The sequence below is a fragment of the Cololabis saira genome, chromosome 18 (genome assembly GCF_033807715.1).
Source record: "Cololabis saira isolate AMF1-May2022 chromosome 18, fColSai1.1, whole genome shotgun sequence".
NCBI classification, from domain to species: domain Eukaryota; kingdom Metazoa; phylum Chordata; class Actinopteri; order Beloniformes; family Belonidae; genus Cololabis; species Cololabis saira.
Window position 1 is genome coordinate 12,173,749 of NC_084604.1, and position 18,866 is coordinate 12,192,614.

The window sequence follows — 18,866 nt, forward strand, 5'->3', positions numbered from 1 at the left end:
TGAAACCCGTCACCCAGACCCGACGTGCTTTCTCTTCAAATGCTTGTGCATTACCAACGTGCTCCCGTGATAAGCAAGGTCGGCTTTGCAAACCTTGGAAGTCATCTTTTTATTTACCGTATCCAGGCTAAAAGGCTCCAAAACTTCAGAAGTTTTGTTACATGCAGCTGCTACAGGACGGGACGCCGTTATTTCTGTTTACCCGCTACCGCTCGGCAGAGACGCTATCGCGCATGTGCGACTCTCGGCAGAGATTGTATTGAAGTGAGAAGCCTCACTCCGTTGGAAAAACACGTCTGGCGACAATTGTCGACAATGGAATTCATTGTCGACAATTTTGATTATCGATTTTTGTCGACAACGTCGACGAATCGTTGCAGCCCTAATTTCCATTGCATGAGAGTTAGGATCACTATGAATACATTAACTTATAGACTTCGATTAATTGTTATGTATTAATTAGTTTGACAGATCATTGGAAGTTGCAATGGTGGAGTTATTGCATTTAGAATGCTGGATTTGAAATATGACACACGCACCAGGACTAAACAACTGGTTACAATGATTGCATTTTTACTGGTTAGGATTTTGCTGAGACCAAGTAGGTTATAACATGTATATTTTGCTTGTTTTTCAGTCGGCGAGATGATAATGGTTTAGATGCAGTGTTCGATACAATCGAAGAAGTGGTCCTGGCAGCACAGGGTCTTAAGGAGGTGTCAACTACAATTAAAGAGCTGACAAACCTGGCAAGTTCCAACCGAAGAACAACAGTGTCCTTGACAGAGGCTGAAGCAGCAGCTATTAAAGATGCCTTCGGCTGTGTTGTCTGCAAGGGTAAATAAGAAAGTTTTGTCTTTTGTAGGCAGGTATCAGTGTCCATGAAGAAAATAGACCCCAACGCCATAAATAATGTAACCACTTGTGCAATAACTGTATTTTTAAAAAAAAAATGTTTTCTGATTCAAATGTGCAGGTCCAGTGGTTGAGCCCATGGTTTCATCGTGTTGCCATAGCATTATTGGCTGCAGGAGTTGCATCGAACAATGGCAGCAAAATTCAACATTTTGCCCAAAATGCAGAGCGGATGATTTTGACATCAACACACAAAAACTCACCGGACTGTCCGATGCATTGGCTGCCCTGGAAAACATACTGTGCAATTAAAACTGTACAGTATGTAGTTGCGATCATTCTGTTCTTCATTGTTCAGTTTTTTCCACTTGAAAAATGTTTTGCATTTGTATGCATTCAAAGCACTTTTGACTTTTGTGTTTGTGCATGTTCATGGTGTTGTTTTGTTTTGGCCAAATCTTTCAGTGTTGTAAAAGCCAAAGTACCTCATATTTGCACTATTTTTACTATATTTTGAAAGTATAAAGCTTTTGTAATATTTTTCTACGCCTTTGTAAGCCTAGAAAGGTTAAATAAAACAGTTCAAAGAAATAAGGGAGACATTCAAAGCACTTTTGACTGCTAAAAATGTTTGTGCATCTTCATAAGTTTTATTTATTTTGGCAAAATCATATGTCAGTTTTGTAAGAGACAAAGTAGCTCATATTTGCACTATTTTATGTTGTGGATTTTTGTTGAAAGTATAAAGCTTTTGTAATATTTTTCTAAGCCTAGAAAGGTTAAATAAAACAGTTCAAAGAAATACAACTTTATTTGTCAAATTATTCACCTGATAACTTAGAGGCATGGCAACTTTGTAACACATAAATCAATAACTACATCCAAGTTTTTTCAGTAAGTAAAAAACAGACCAAATGGTTTGCTCATCCAGTTACTCAAGAACACCACAGGCAGCGAGAAAACAACTAAAACAGTTTATTTTTTCAGACATATCTTGCAGTCACATTCATTAGGCAGATTAAAGCATCTTGGAAAGGAGTATCATCGTTGTTTACCACATGATTAAAAAGAAGAGAGATATCAGGGTAGTTCTCTGCAAAGCTCTGTTCTGCATGGCATCTGCCCTCTTCAGATGAAAACGGATCAGATCCAAAAGCAGACTCCCAGGTCAGTGAGCATCTTAAGTCTTGCTCATACATGTTTGCCACAACAGAAGCACATGGCAGCAGCTCCTCAGAGACTTTAGCTAGGCAGCCACCTGCTGCCAGTTCATTGGGTATTCCACGACCTAAGACATGGAATCAAAGCAATACTGGTCAGGGTGGATGGATTGGGAGTGGAAAAAATGGATCAATATTTTAAAATATTAAAGTGTAAATAATCATTTAAGCATACCTGGAATCTTGTGTGCATTCCATGAACGCACCACTCTGTCAAGTCCAATTTGGCTTACTTGACATGTCAGATTTGAGATGCAAAATTTAGTGAGGTTGTCCTCCATGTTCACAACCTCTTGGTCCAGCAGGTGCACCAGAGCCCGTTTAAGTGGATAGTTCACTCGATTGTTCACCTCTGGCCACAACCTCTCCACTCGAAGGTTCTGTTGATCAAAAGTCCAAATGATGTTTTTAGGTGAAAGGGAAATACAAAAGCAGAAAATGTAACAATACATTATTGATTTAAAAAAAAAAATCTGAATCAACTTAATATTCGAAGTATGTGTGTGCCACACATACAAGGGGTTTGACTCCATTTTTACATTACTTTTGATGTAAAACTACCTAATAATAACATGGATACTAACAAATCAAGTCAAGGGATAGATGAGATCATACACAAGTATGTAGAAATAAGTATGAACACATAAAAGCACCAAACCAAACACGAAAAATAAAAAGTGTATGTAGAAGTCAACTGTTAAGATGTAATCTAAACAAATGTGCAATGTAGTGCAATGTAAATCAATACTGGATGGATGTACATGGTGTATAAGGTGATTATGTACAGTATATGTCTACAATCTGCATTAGATAGATAGATAGATAGATAGATAGATAGATAGATAGATAGATAGATCTTTATTAATCCCTTGGGAGGGTTCAAATATAAAAAGTATGAAGTGCAGTTCAAGGTTAAAGGAAAAATAATGAATATATTAATAAAACTAATAGTAAAAAACATATTTCACATTACAGAACAACAATTGCACATGTACAGCAGATGCACAGGGTTTCTGGGAGAGCTTAGTCATGTTTAATAATGTTTAATACTCATCCTCAATTAAGGAAGGTAACACTAGTGCATGAAGCACCAATAATTTCTATTAGATCTTTCATACAACCCTTACCCTTGATGATTTGGTTTGGAGGTATGGTGGCCGGCTGAGGTTGTGTCTGTATCTTGACAGCCTCTCCTGCATGTAAAGACACAGGTAGAACTCCCTGCCATGATCAACCCGAACTTGGTCCCACATGCCATGGTTCACAACTGCAGATCTGGAATAAAATAATGTTTACGGGACTGCACTGAATTTAACTAACTCAATAAGAGTATGTATAATAATAATAATAATAATAATAATAATAATAATAATAATAATAATAATAATAATAATAATAATAATAAGATAATATAATAAGTAAGATAACACGGGACAGAAAAATATGACAATAATAATGGTAGTTGTGAATATATTCACCTGTATACATCCTCATAAATCACAAGGTTGTTTTTCACTGGCATGGTCGAATGTGCGACAATTTTGCTGCTGTAGCCATCAACAGCCAAAACATGTGTAACTCCAAACATCCCAAGCTTTTCATTTTGGTCTAAATGAAGCTTATGACCCATATACTCAGCATGGTAGGGAATTGGATTTAAATTACGAGCACCCTGGGGGAAAAAATAATAAAAAATATTTAGCACACAATCTTCATAATATGTTTTTATAATGACTCATTTGTACTATATATTTACAAAAATGACCAGTAAACAAACACATATTGTAGTTCTTTTAGTTCATTGGTCTAACTTTAATTTAGGGGCCATTTCATTAGTTGAACCGGTAAAATAGAGCACAATACAACACAGTTGTGTTGCCATAGATTATATAATTAAAGTTTTACCTGACGCCGGAATTCATGGTATGGCTGATGGAGCTCTCTTAGGGTTCTTCCAACCCGACCTTCTCCAGCATGCACCCCCAGTGAAGACAGATAGCCGGTCATGAATTTTCGGCCATATGATGGTCCCGTCTGTCACGGGATTTCACATTTACTGTCAGTGTTTCTGTATTCTATTCAGTATTCTATGTAATATATAATATTTGCAATATACTGTGGACATCTGAATAAAAACTTACCTCATAAATAGATTGAATCAAAGCGCTCTCCAGCTCTGCGTCTGATATATGACTTTTTCTCCTCAGATCATGCCGCGCACAGAATCTTCTGACGCTCATTTCTGAGCATTGTAGGAGATCCATCTGCTGCAACGTGCAGGAAATGTTCTTGTGCGTCAAACCGCTGTGGAACAAGTCCTTAATCAAATCTGTGTGTTGTTCCAGCGCCGCCATGGTAGCTATGGTTACTGCCGTAGAACCGCGTACAGAGCCATTTCCGGGTCACGTAAACCCGACAAATTAAATATTAAAATCAAATTCAGTTCTGTGTCCCGTTTTTCGATTTCGTATTTTTGATCTGTGCCTAAAATTGAAATATGAAAAACCAGCCGTTTTTCCGTTTTTTGTTTTTCATTATAAAAACAAAAAACAAAATAACCAGTCACTTTTTCATTTTTTCGTTTTTGATTGGCAATTGAAAATGGAAAGAACGAATGATACACGGATTCTGTTGACTATTCTGTGGTTTCTGCAAAAGATGGACATTTGGAATCAGTGTCAAAATAATAATGCAATAGATAAAACTGTGTTTTTTTTTCTCAATATAAGTCTTGTGGCCTATTTCAGAAGGAAGGTTCATCAAACTAAGTTTGTGGACACAAAGAAATGAATTCAGTTGACAAACCCTGGGACAAGAAACTGAGTTAGTTACCATAGTGACAGACTTTAGGCATTAGTTGCATCAGGTTTCTGAAACAAGTTCCTGTAACACATTTAAAAAATCCATCTTTCTATAATCTATGCCCACTTATTCCAGTGCTAGGTCACTGAAGTCTGTGGGAGCATACCCCAGCACCCCAACATAATTAGGTTCACAAATGTGGGAGAATATCGTTGAAAAGTTTAAAATCGATATTCTAGATTGAAATGGATTTGCATATCTTTCCTTCTACGGTGAAACACATCTTTAAACTACGCAACGATTCTGGAGGGATTTCAGTACGTAAAGTGTGGAAACACAAGTGGAAGCTTAGATGACACTACAACACAAACCACGAATAATCTGTAGCTGATTTAACAACATGGGGGACAGATTGTTGTGGCAAGTTTTAGTCAAGTCTGACAATGCAGAGCTGCTTTGATAAATGCTGCTTAAAACTTAACCATGCAAAAAAGCTGCCTTTGTCCAAAGCTTGCGTTGACACCTGCAGGCTCAGAGGCATCTAGGATAGTCAATCATTCTGTGCATGTACCGGACTGCCCACTGTTGTGAAATACAGTAATAGAATGTGTGCAGAACTGAAATTGAAATGGAGCATGCAATGTCCTGTGACACATGCAATTCTTCTGTGCTTAGTAATGATACTAAGCACAGAATAATTCGAAGCGTCACTGGGTAATTGCATCATCCATTGCTGGAGGAACATTGCCGTTCCTCCTCATAACTCTTACAATATGTTTTGGCACTGACCTCAGTCTTCTAAAAAAACATAATAAAAGTCCCAAACTGCTCTGATTTGGAATTGTAGATATTTGACTGAATAGAGAAAACCCCAAACGAGCAAATAAATAGAAAAAGAGTTAGAGTTAGAATCTGTAGATTTTTTTTAAGCACTCATAAGGGTCATTGTTATTTAATATGCCCAGTTAATTATCTAAATATTAACTCTTACTGCTCGTATTATATACGGCACAGTATATGTTCAGGAGCCCCAACACAGTCCCAAAAACCGTCAATAGCCCGTTAGAGAAGTATACTGAGGACTCTTCCATTTACCAGGATGTTTTGGAGCTCATTTGTCTCTTTTTTTTATTCCTTTGCATTGATTTAAATGTGTAGTCACAAATATATTCAAACAGTAAAAAGCGTCATTGCTTTTTCCATTAGATTTATCTTTTAGAGCTTTATGTGCAAGATTGGTTTGAGTTATATATGTGGATGATAAATAACGTCCTATTGAAGAGGCATTTTATACAACAAAAAAATTTGATGCTGATGTTAGCCGTGGTTAAAGCTGTGCAACAAATCCATGACATCTTTCCAAATGGGTCACTGGATTAGTGCGGCTGCTTCAGTGATTCACTGTGGATCTAGGTCTCACCTGAGTCTGTTGCTGCACCTCTGCCGTATCCTCCAGCTCTAGCTCTAGGGTCAAACCCTATATCAGACAGAGCGCTCTTTTTCTAACAAGAAACTCTTGCTATTCCAGCTGTATTTCTTTCACAACTTTGCCCGATTAAAAGTGTTTGAATTATGACGATGGTGGCTGAGATTGCAGATTGATACAAGTCAGTAAATTTACTCTTGTGACATCGGAAAAAGTCTCACAAGCTAAAGATTTACAGTTGTCAGATTCCAGATGCCGGTGTCTCAAGTACTGAGAGTTTTTCAGATTTCTTAGGAACGTCTTATCCAGTGGCAGCTTCCAGGTGGTGACTGAATTAAATAGATATCAATTATAAATTAATATGATTACATTTTAATGAATTTTAATGAACAAAAGTGCCAATAAAACTATCAAAATCATACTAACAATTGGAAGACGATATTAACGAACAATTTTGGTCGTTATGGTGCCACCTTGTGGTATAACAGGATCATTACAATTACATTCACTTTTCCCGATCACACCAGCTGCGAGAAATCCATGATGGTATGATTTCCCGCCTTTAACAGAACTTTTTTACATTTACATTTTAGTGTGATAATACATGAGTCTATGGGAGAGACCTTGTGCAATTTTGACATTTGAAATTGCACATATAAGGGCGGGACCACTGGTGGCAGGATCAGCTGATTGGACAATAACACAGACATAACTGAAGAGTCAAATGAGTCACAAGGACTTTAACGGAGCGTAATGAATGTTTTGGTGCGCCGCCTGGTCGATCTGATCTTGGTTTCAAGTCTTCCCCAATCTTCTATATATCTTTCATTTATTAGGGCCCGAGCACTGACAGTGCGAAGGTCCTGTTGTATCTGTAGGAATTGTTGTTTTTCTCGTTCTCGTTCTCGTTTTTATCCTCGTTTTTCTTCCGACAAAAGGAGGGCCTTTTTGCCCCCCTAAACTTGCCCCAAAAGTCACCAAATTTTGCAAGCAAGCCAGGCCTGGCGAAAAGTTTGATATTTAATAGTTTGCATTAATGGGTGTGGCCTAATGGCTCAACAGCGCCCCCTAGAAAACTTTGAGCCTCAAGCTCCACAATACGGTTTGACGTACATGCACGAAAATCGGTACACACCTGTATCATGTCACAACTTAAAGTCTCTTCTCGCCATGGCAGAAACCGAACCGGAAGTCGGCCATTTTGAATTAATCGTGTAATTTTGGCGCAATTTATGCCATTTCTTCGGCCGCTTCTTCGCTCAAACCGTAACATGCACCCAGGTGTGTTACACATCAAAATATGCGTCTAGATCCTGCGAAGATGCACATTACTTTTCTCAGTCAAAAGCGTTACCGTGGCGACGATAGCCACCAAAAAGCGCGCCCCCCTTCTTCTGATTGGTCGATATTTGATAGTTCCTATTTTCTGCCATAACTTTTGAATTGTTTGACATAAAGAGTCGTGGGTGGTGTCATCGGACTTGGTTTTGAGTCCTTGAACATAATTGGTGCAAATTCTCCCCGCCCCTTTTTCTGATTGGTCGATATGTGATAGTTCTTATTTTCTGCAATAACTTTTAAATGGTTTCACATAAAGAGTCATGGGTGGTGTCATCGGACTTCGTTTTGAGTCCTTGACCTTTATTGGTAGAAATTGCACGCGCGAGGGCCCGTTCATCACTGCCTACAGCTTTAATTCTTCTTGTTTTTCAGTTTTTTTGCTTATTTCAATTTAGTTTTAGTTAGTTCAACAAGCACGTCAGTAGTTTTAGTTTGGTTTTAAGTAAATTGGTAAGTTTTAGTCTTATAAATATGAATAAAGAAAATGAACAAAAAAAAACAAATGATAACGAATTTTACCTGCAATTCTATTTCGTTTCAGTTAGTTTTGCGTTGCTCATTTTAGTTTTTATTTAGTTTTGTAAAAACCTTTTAGTTTTTATTATTATTTCAGTTGATGTGTTGATTTTGTTTCACTGTTACTTTCAATTTAAGTGTCAGCTTTCATTAACTATAGTGACTCTGATGTCTAGCAGACTACAAGAAGGTACTTTACCTCTTCGCCTTGAAACAGCTCATGTAGGCTGAAGCTGTCAGTTTTGATCTTGCGTCTTAGGTCAGCTCGTCTTCAGTTTATCAGGGAATGGTTGGTATCCTTTCTCTGAGGGCGAGGATGAATGACTTTGATATTTGAAAATAAAATATATATGTTTATATATGTTGTAAATATTTTAATCTTTTTGAAATAATGAGCAGTATACAGTATGTATTGCTTTTTTATTTTCACACAGGAAGATTATGCTTGTATTCAGTGGTCAGAAGTGAAAAAAGGAAACTTCTAGTAAAGAGAACAGAACAAGACAGGTTTTCTGCCCGGCTAACGGCTTTTGTGGGTCTTCTGAACCACAGTTTCTGGTTCAGAAGTAACAAATCCAACAAGTGTGTAGTGGAGAAAAGCCAGTTCCACAACAAGATATATTTTCTGGGTGGGTAATGTGTTGGTGTGGCCGGATCTTAATTCACCCTCGCTGCATTTACACCACAACTTAAGGCTGTCCTCTGTTGATTGGGTTCGAAAACCAGGTTTAAACCGGCATCTTTGCTGTGGTCCTCAAGTAAGAGCAAAGCAAAATGTAATATGCATTCTGAGGTAACTTCCCAAACAAACAAAGAAACGTGTTAACAGTTTGGTTGTTCTTTTGTTATTTTTTACCCTACAGGTTATACCGGTAGCTGTCCTTGGCAAAAAAAATGCCATAATCTCATGGTTTATCGGTTGAAATTATGAATCACCCATCTGAAGGTTGCTGACACGTCAGCAGTGTAAAGCATGTAACCCTCGTATAGAGCTTACTTTGACTGCAATTTGAAATCATTTGTTTCACTTTGGACTCTGCGATTTCAGTTATCTTGCAGCTTCCTTGTGACACTATTGATTTTTATATTGGTTTTCACTTCCTCTTTGGTTTAAGCATTGGGTTAGAAAAGGATCGTATTTTGGTATAAAACACAATGAAGTGAGAGAGATGGGTTACAAGACTGTGAAGTATCCATGGCAGAGGAATGCTGAAATAACCAGCGACGATGGTTTTTTGGAGACAGGGCCTCATAATGACAGTAATTATTAGCTTCAGCCCTCTGCATCTAAAAATAAACAGTGAAAAACATGCTTTGCTTTTTCCCATGTAATATTAATCACAACATGATGTTTTCAGTGTTGAGCAGGTGCAGGAGTTGGAAGAGTTGGGTCAAAATAACAATTATGATAAAAACATTTCTCTGCATCTCTGGAGGATAATTTTGAGTTGAATCCAGTCAATGTTTTCCACTTCATGTTTGACATCCAGGGGTACTCATACCAACGTTTTTTAATTCAAATATTGCACACTCTTAGGAAACAGTCTTGTGTGACAGGTGAGAAATATTGCCTTCACCTGAGCAAAGCGGAGCTTTGCTGGCTTACTCTGAGGGGAGGGTTGTGTGTGCCAGTCGCGCTGGTTGGTAATTGGGCCTAATTGATGAAAACACTGGCATCAGCAATCACTCATCTCTGACTGCATAATCTGATATAATATTCAGCTAGAAAGGGTAGGCCTCTATTGGATTATATTTTCTTTACGCTGAGCAGACACACACATGCACCAACTTGACATTTAAATATCAGTCTAAGGTTAATGCCCCCGACCCCCATTCCCCTTCCCCAACCAAAATGGATAAAGTGATAAAATGTTCTTCTTTGCAGTGCAGGCTCTTCCCACATTTGCAATAATAGCTACTTACCGGTAATTGCCTCAGTGGTCTTGAAAATGCTGCCATTGAATAGTAATATACAGAGTACTGTTTTCTGTGTTTTGTGTTGTTTACTTTGTGTGTTTTTGTTTTGTCCACATTTCAATTGCTGTTCATATTTGCTTTGGGGTTTCCTTCCAAGAAAACGGTCCATACAGATAGTTTGCAATAATGTTTATTAAGATTCCCTCTTTTTTAAGTGTAAGGGAGTCTGCTTCCTGGACTTTCTATATGTGTCTTCAAGAGATGAGAAAATAAATATTAATGTTGTTAAAACTTGCTAAAACAGGACCCCTGGGGTCCATTTCACAAAGCAGGTTCAACAAACTAGTTAACACTGAACTCTGAATTGACTTACCCTGAGATAGGAAACTCCGAGTTTTCGAGTTAGTTCAATCAACTCTGAGTTTCTTAACCTTGAGTTAAGCGCGTGCATGAGGAAAATAAAAAGCCATCATCAATGGAGCCCTGATACTACGATTCACCATGGCAACCGGCGACAACAAAAGATCCACATACTTTTTCTTTTTTTTTAAACTTTATTTAACATTTCAAATTACAAAATCCCTTTGAGGAAACATTAGTTTGCATCTGAAGATCCACATACTTCACGCCAATGGAGTTAGAAGTGTTAATATGTGCGTATGGCAAGTATGAGAGCAAATTTCGGAAAAAAAAAACAGCTGCAGCAGCGAAGGAGAGACAATTGGCGTGGGAGAAAGTTGCTGCAGTCAATGCGTAAGTTTGAATGCAGTTTTCATTTAACATTTAAGCACACTGTCTTATAATATTACAGATGAAAACAGTGGTGGAATGGTATTGAATTACATTTTATTGTCATTTAGATCAGGGGCAGCCGCCACACCTCGGCTTCAGGGGAAAATGTAAATGTGTTTTTTTAAATACATTTATGGAATTACTCTGTGTTTATTTGTATTGATTTATTCTATTACTTAATACATATAAAATAACTACAAATGCATATCAGAACAACATGATGGATTTAACTAGGTATTATCTTTCCCAACACTTGTACCCCCCTCATATCTTGAAATGTGATGTCCCAGCGTCCCTGACGACAGTGTTCGCTATCAATCTCGTTTTTAGCTCTGCAGTGTTACTAACTTACAAAAATGAAAAGGAAGCAGACAACCACGCAAATTTTTAAAATAAAGAAAGGCAAGTGATGGGTCTAATGTCGCCCCAGCAGCAGAAGATATTAACGAGGCTGTTAGCCACTGATGGATTAATTATGCAAGTTCATCTTAAGGTCAGATATCAAATCACCCTCGCTCTTATAAATCTGTTTAAGGGAAATATTTGTATTTTTTTTACTATCTCTCTCTTTCTATCTTCTGCTCCCTCCCTCTCCTTTTTGCATTTGGACTTTAACTGATTAAAGTTAAACTGGGATGTCCCTGTGATATTCTTGCACTGACATAGTGAATAAAGTGAACCGAATGAGTTAAATTGCGTTTGTCAGATACGCTTTTTCTGCTCTCTAACTCTGCCGCTTGCTGTCCATGGTGCAGAAAACGGATGTGTATTGCATGTAGGCCCATTGGCTGAATTGACGCCACTGAGGGAGGAGACAGAGAAAAACTCGGGGTTTATTGAAGAAAACCTGCTAGCGAGCAGGTTAGGTTCAGAGAGCCTGTTACTACGGTAACTGACCGAGAGCTTAAGTTACCTCTCTTTGTGAAACAGACTAGAGTCTCTCTTTCTCTGGTTTGAGTTACCTCCCCTTTTTTTTTTTTTTTTCTTCGTTTTTTTTCCGTTTTTTCCCTTATAGATATCAACAGTCACGTTCCATTCCAGACCTAAATGTGTACTAGTCTGTGCATATCAATAAATATATGTGCAATGATGCGCGTGTCTGTTGTTCAATACAACTGATCAGACCAAGCGCATTGACACAAGCTGCTCTCATCCAGACGGGTGGAGTGTGGAACAAACTGTCACACAATGTTGAGAGAACGAGACAGATTCAGGAAATTTCCCTCAGGGAATGAAAAAAGAAAAAAAAACTAAAGAAAATGGAAGAGTTTAATGCCTCTCTGAAAGGCTTGTTTGATAATTTTGTTACAAAAATCACCGATCCGACCGGGTCTCAAGCTCCGCGGGGCCCCGCGTCGAGGCAAGCCAAATGATGATGAGGCAGGGGAAGATATCCAGTATTTTGCTAATTGGAGAGTTAAAATTGCGCATATAGACACCCGATCTGACCCGAAAAACCCAAAAAAGGCCCCCCCCAACCATTTTGCACAGGGCCTCGCAAATCTCCGAGGCGGCTCTGCCAGGGGCGCTTAAGACTTTTGCTCAGTATTTCATGAACATATAATTTTATTTTTACTCATTAGGGTCATAATATGCATACGATAATGAGTGGCAACATAATGGGCATAAAAGTGATTAATTCTTGTTTTTTTTCTTTGAATGGATTTGGTTTTACTTCTTTACTTATAATCGGTGCTCTGGGTGCATTAACGCAGTAAGAAGAAAGCGGTTTCCTCATCTGCCATCAGTTTCTCACTTCTACTTTTAGCTGAAATGAAACAACATAAAGCTTGACAGAGGAGGTGTTTTCAGCGTGTTGGAAATCCTGAGTAATGAAGATGAGACCAACATGGTAATTGTTGGTGACATGGAGGATGATGCTTTGTGTGTTTTGGTGTCAGTCTTGACTGGATCCATCTGCTTGTCTTTATCAGCCTCAAAGCTGCAACAGACTATCTGAATCCTCATCTTGTAGACACACTCATTGACGCTTGATGTCAAACTTATTTCCATACTGTACGTACAGAACATGAAATTAGAAAAAAGTCCTTTCATGAGGCACAAAACATGTTGACTCATGTGAGGAGACCATTGGAAGCTTACAGAGACTTTTACACAGTCTTAAAGAAGACGTGCCTGTTTGCTCTCATGAAGTGTAATTTCTTCAGGTTTGGTAGAATAAATCAATGTCAAGTTTATGTTTTTATCGATTTGTCCACAATTTTCGAAAAGACAAGCAGATGTCAGCAGTGTATGTGAAATCAATAGATAGTTAAAGACGCAACACACTTCTATAGATGGTAGTTTTGCAAAGAGCAGCATGTTTTGTGATTGGTTCTCCACTTTAGTGAGATTTATTCCCAAGCGTATAGCCTGTGAAATCTGCTGTTTCTCATTTTAAAAGGTTTTTACTTTTATAGTTCTTTGGTTGAGACTATCTTTTTGTCTAGTCAAGAAGTTAATATGACAAAGATCTGCAATATTTCTTTTTATGTCTTTCAAAGGGGGAAACTGAACAATAAACTACTTTTTCAATGGTAGGATAAATATGTAGATGAGACAAGTGCATATATTCCTGAATGAAGTTTAAGATGCCATCGCTTCCTGTGAACAGAACAATCTGCATTAGCAGTATGTGCCTCCTTTGAGTTTAAAGCCGGTTGCATAACTGGAAAGAAAAACATCATTTCTGAATTGAATATTGCTTTAGAGCAACATAATGCCTTAATTTAGACAATGTCGTTTTCAGGGAGGACTTTTCATTTTTTAGCGAGACAATGCTGCATCCAAAAAAGCCAGACTTTGTAGTAGAAGAGTCTGGGTGCTGACATGGCTTATCTCCAGTTGAGACTATTCACCAGACCCAGAGTTATGGATCCACTCAAATACTAAATCAGACAAAAATGCATCAACATTTCTCTCCCAAAATGCTAGCAACTGGTTTCCTCAGTTCGCAGGCTGCTGTTAAAAGAACAGTGTCCTTGCCCAACTTTTTGAGACGTGGGCTTCCATCAAATTGAAATCAACCTTATTTTTTCTTTCCATAGTACAGTTCCTCACTTAACTTTTACATTGTCATAACGTTTGTTCTACCAGGAAGTCCCTTGAGATTAAATCCCTTTTTTGAGGGAGACATGGCCAAAAGGCACAGTATTCAAACAGAATAAAAAACTAACGCTCTAATTAAGACAAAATTCAATGAAACATGTTTTCATTTCTTCATGCTTTCTGTTTTTATTTTTATTTTATTTTATAAATGTGCTTACTGTCTCTTTAATGATCACAACACTCCTAAACCAACTTGCAACAATTTTCTCTTACACTCTAATTCCAACTATATCCATCAAAGTTTTCTTTAATTTATTTAGCGCTTCAGTATCAACCAAATAAGAGCAGAAATGTCTTCCAAATGTTTTAGGAGGAGGCAGGAGAATCTGTTGCACATGTTGACTAAATAGTAACTGGTGCAAGATGCAGTGATATTACACCAACACTGTTGTGGCATCCTGGAATCAGTTTTTATTGAGTATAAACCCTACTTCTCCCTGAGAGAGTTCTCCTCCATCATCTTCGCTGGAGTCTACATCCCTCCACAAGCCCCCGTCCGCAAAGCACTACAACGGCTGGCTAAGCAGATTTCCGACATGTAAACCTCTTAGCCAAATTCGGTAGTTCTTGTGATGGGAGATTTCAACAGCCGTAAATCTCTCACAGGAGTTGCCGAACTACAAACAGCTGGTGACGTGTGCTACGTGGGACAACAACACCCGTGTACCCTTCCATATCCCGTTCCATGGACTCCAGGGGCAAAGAACATGCTTCAGGACTGCATGGAGTCTCCTGACTGGGAGTCACTGAGGGACCCTGAGGATGACAACAGTTTTGCTGACACTGTATGTTCTTACATCAGCTTCTGTGAGCAGGTCTGTCTCCCAACCAAAACCATCACCAGGTACAATAACCAAAAGCCCTGGTTCTCCAAGCCGCTCAGAGAGCTCAGGCCTCAGAAAGAGCAGGCGTACAGAGGTGACAGACACATTCAGGGTAGCCAGACAGGACCTCAAGAGGGCCATTAAGATCGCCAAAAGGGACTATTGTGCCAAACTTTAGTGTGATTCAGGCACCTGAATTCCCTGTCATCAACCCCTCCCCCAGACTGGCTGACGAGCTAATTTTTTTTTCTATATTCCGTTAAAATACTCTAATAAACCTTTTATCCACGGATAAACATTAGGTAACACTGAGCAGGCTGAAAAGGCTGCTGCCACCACCTTTTATTAACCGGTATGGTCTGGTGTCAGAGGCCTGAGAACACACACACCCTTAAGGCTCAGTTATGGTTCTGCGTCACAACAACGCAGAGCACACGCCGCAGCCGTGACGCCGTGCTGAACCCTTCTGACTTCTTCGTCTCTCCATTTGGTCGCGGTGCAGTACCCCCCGCGTCCACTAGTTAGCGATCTTTTTCTGAATGGTTTATCCGACTTTTTCCGGTCACAGTAAATCAAAGAAATAAGGACAACTATTGTGCAAAAAACAAAAACAAAAAAAATCACACATAAACGAAGAAAAGAGCCCTGGAAGTTCACTACTGATTCAAACCGGAAACCGGAAATGCTTCGCTTTCAAACGAACCAATCACAGCCCTCTCGGTCTGCGTGTGGTCGGCGTCTCCTCGACGCGTAGTTACAATTTTCAGGAGGTGCACATCAGAGACGGCGCAGGTGACGGCGTGTCCTCTGCATCGATCCAAACCACACGCCGTAGGCACTGCGCCATTTTGACGCAGAAGCATAACTGAGCCTTTAACCGCGTTATAGACAAAATATAGACTTTATTTGGTAAAAACAGTTCATAAGCCAACAGCAGTTTTATAGTGGGCTGAGGAGAGGACTGGCCGAACTATAACAGATAACAGACCCCCTTAAACAAATCCCCCCCCCCCCCCACAGGTAACCAGCTACCCCTGTTTCACTGCACACAGAACACACTCCGGCATTTCATATGCAGATAAACACACCAGTGCCACTCAAAAGGGTCATAGACACAAACACTCGGCACACTACAATCAGGGGCACACAGGATTTCATCCTAAAAAGGCACGCCTAATTTCACACGCTGGATAAACCAGGATGGACAGATGTGTATTACTTCCCGTACCTATCAGCTAGTATTTCCTCCCAGTCTCCCAGAGCTCCCACAAATATAGCTCTACTGTTGATGTTTAAAACCTGTTAAAATGTAACACCTACTTAAAAAATGCACAAAGACAATAACGGGACTACACAGAACACATACAGGTTTGTTTAAAACAACCACTTAACTCTCCGGTTGATTAAGACCCTCCCCCGGGGTCTGGGCTTGAGGCGCTGGTCCGACCCGGCCCGTTAACAGTGAGAGGCCGTGGGGGAAACGCCGGTCCAGCGCTGGAAACAGGAGAGCGGCTGACGGCGTGTCAGACGCTCACACACAATGCTGGGTAGCGGATAGAGGCACTCCTACAGGTCCCTATCTAACCACAGCTTTAACACAGGAACAGCTCTCCTACACTGCAACAGCCAGTCTAACTATCTTCGCCGCCGGTGGCCCTAAACAGCCACGATCGGCCCCGAACCACCCCCCTCCCGTGAGTGCAAAATAGCTAGGCTTGTTTCGGCAAAATGGGCCCGCGCCTCAGGTGAGGCTAAGTCCACTACAATACAGTAGTTGTTTTGTAAAGTTGTAAAAACGGATCTCAACATTTTCCATTTAGTAAAAATTATTTCTGAATTATGGAATTGATTAAAATGACCTCTTGTCTGTGAAAACTCTGTGCAGAATTTAAAACTGCCCGACATGACAATTTATCTATCCATCTATTCAGATTATTTGAGCTCAATAAATACAGTAGAGTCAAGGACTGTTGTCAAGCCATTAGAAAGGAATGCATTGTCTCAAGTAGGGCCTTTTGTCTGGAGGAAGGCCTGAGTACTTAACTGAAGTACCTAATACATACTGTCCAATGGGTGTTATGGGTGTTATTTTCTGTTGAGCCGAGGAGTCTCTGAAATGAGTTCACAGAAAATGAGCGGACCATCTTAAAAAAAAACCCAGCCTGACCATGTTTGGGTTCATTTTATTTTTCAAATGCTACTTAATTTGATTTCTCTATTTTATTTGTATTGTAGTCCTTCTTTAATCTAATAAGAGAAGAAATAAGAAAATATTATTATATGTGTAGTTCAATACACATGTATACTTCAATGTTAAGCAACAATAAATATTTTTGAATTTGAGAGTGAGAGAAGCTTCAAGCGGCAGCCCTTTTTAATTTATTTTACTTTGTGAAAAGTCACCTGGGAGCCGCGAGCAGTTGAGAAATGACAGAGCTCCTGGTGGATCTTGTCGTTCCTTATCGCCCGTCTAGATCCCTTTTTAATCCTCTCCTCAGCCACCAGGTTTATGAACATCTGCACCTCAAGCCTGAATTATGGTTCTGCATCAAATCGATGTCGTGCCTACGCCGTCACCGTGACACCGTCATGAACCCTTCGGACTTGTCACGGTTCAGACAGACGACCACAATTGCGTCACACAAGAAGGTTTATTAATCCTTCAGGGGAAAGGGAAGTTGGGAGTGAATGAGGGCTTCAGGGGGTTCAGGGGGTCCAGGGGGTTCAGGGGGTCCAGGGGGTTCAAGGGGTCCAGGGGGACCAGGGGGTCTGTGTGTGTGTGTTCCCCCGGCAGCGGTCACGGGAGCTGGAGGATCCGGGCAGTCCGGGGCAGGAGATCAGAGTCGGGGTGGAATCCAAGTCCGGGTATCAGATGGGAGTCAGAGAGACAAGCAGACAGGCAGGGTTCCGGTGCAGGTTTGCAGACGATCTGACAATGGAGAGCTGAAAGACAGGGCTTTAAATACTGGGAGAGGTTAAGTGGAGAATGCAGTGCAGCTGGCAGGTAAATCAGAGCAGAGTAGGGGCAGGTGGAGCTAATTGGATAGAGGGTCAACAGGTGGAGTGACAGGGCTCATGACAGGACTTCTCCGTCACTCCATTTCGCCACGGTGCAGTACCCCTCCCGACCACTAGTTCGCTATCTTTTCGTGAATGGTTTATCCGACTTTTACAGTCACAGTGAATGAAAGAGGTAAGGACAACAATTGTGCAAAAAAACAAAACAAAAAAAAATCACACATACATGAAGAAAAGAGGGCTGAACGTTCACGACTGCTTCAAACCGGAAACCGTTGCTACCAAGCAAACCAATCACAGTCCTCTCGGTCTGCGTTTGGTCCGCGTCCTTGACGCGTAGTTACAATTTTTGGGAAGTGCGCGTCAGTGAGGGCGTCACCCGATAGCCCTACATGTCCCTACAGATAGCCCTTTTTATGCAAATAAAACACACTACAGTTCACACAAGTATATGGCTGAGCACTGAGGATCCAGGTAAGGATATGGTATTAGGGAGCCATCCACGCCACAAGGTTGTGTCCTCGCCGCCTACCTGTACTCCCTGTACATCAATGACTGCACCTCCAGCCACTCAGACATCAAGCTGGTCAAGTTTGCAGATAACACCACGGCCCTGGGCCTCATCAAGGACGATGATGAGACAGCGTACAGGGACACAGTGTCACAGCTGGCAGAGTTGTGTACAAAGAACAATCTGGAGCTCAACACCAACAAGACAGTGGAGATGGTCATGGACTTCTGGAGACACCCACCTTCCCTCCCCTCACTCAACAGCTGATGAGTTCAGGTGGTGAACTCGTTGAAGCTCTTGGGCACCACCATCACCAGCGACCTCAAGTGGGAGACATACTCGTCCAAGGTCATCAAGCTGGCGTACCAGAGGATGTTCTTCCTCAGACTACTCCACAAGATGAACGTCTCCCCCAAGGTTCGCACCCACTTCTACAGAGCAACCATTGAGAGTGTCCTCACCTCCCCCATCACTGTGTGGTACCCTGCATCCTCCGCCCACACCAAGAACAGACCGGAGCGCATTGTGCGATCAGC

General features: G+C 40.4%; 2 protein-coding genes across 2 annotated transcripts in view; one reads left to right on the forward strand and one right to left on the reverse strand.

The window, feature by feature from the left end:
• Positions 1–18,866, forward strand: part of LOC133418595 (exostosin-1) — a 380,641-nt gene that overhangs the window by 146,545 nt on the left and 215,230 nt on the right. The window lies entirely within an intron of this gene.
• On the reverse strand, positions 1,833–4,662 carry LOC133418596 (uncharacterized). Its single transcript, XM_061707366.1, has 6 exons — positions 4,217–4,662; positions 3,981–4,109; positions 3,554–3,747; positions 3,203–3,350; positions 2,251–2,455; positions 1,833–2,143 (listed from the first exon to the last, which is right to left on the reverse strand). Exons 1-6 carry the CDS (start codon positions 4,427–4,429, stop codon positions 1,839–1,841), a joined length of 1,194 nt encoding a protein of 397 aa, XP_061563350.1. The 5' UTR covers positions 4,430–4,662; the 3' UTR covers positions 1,833–1,838.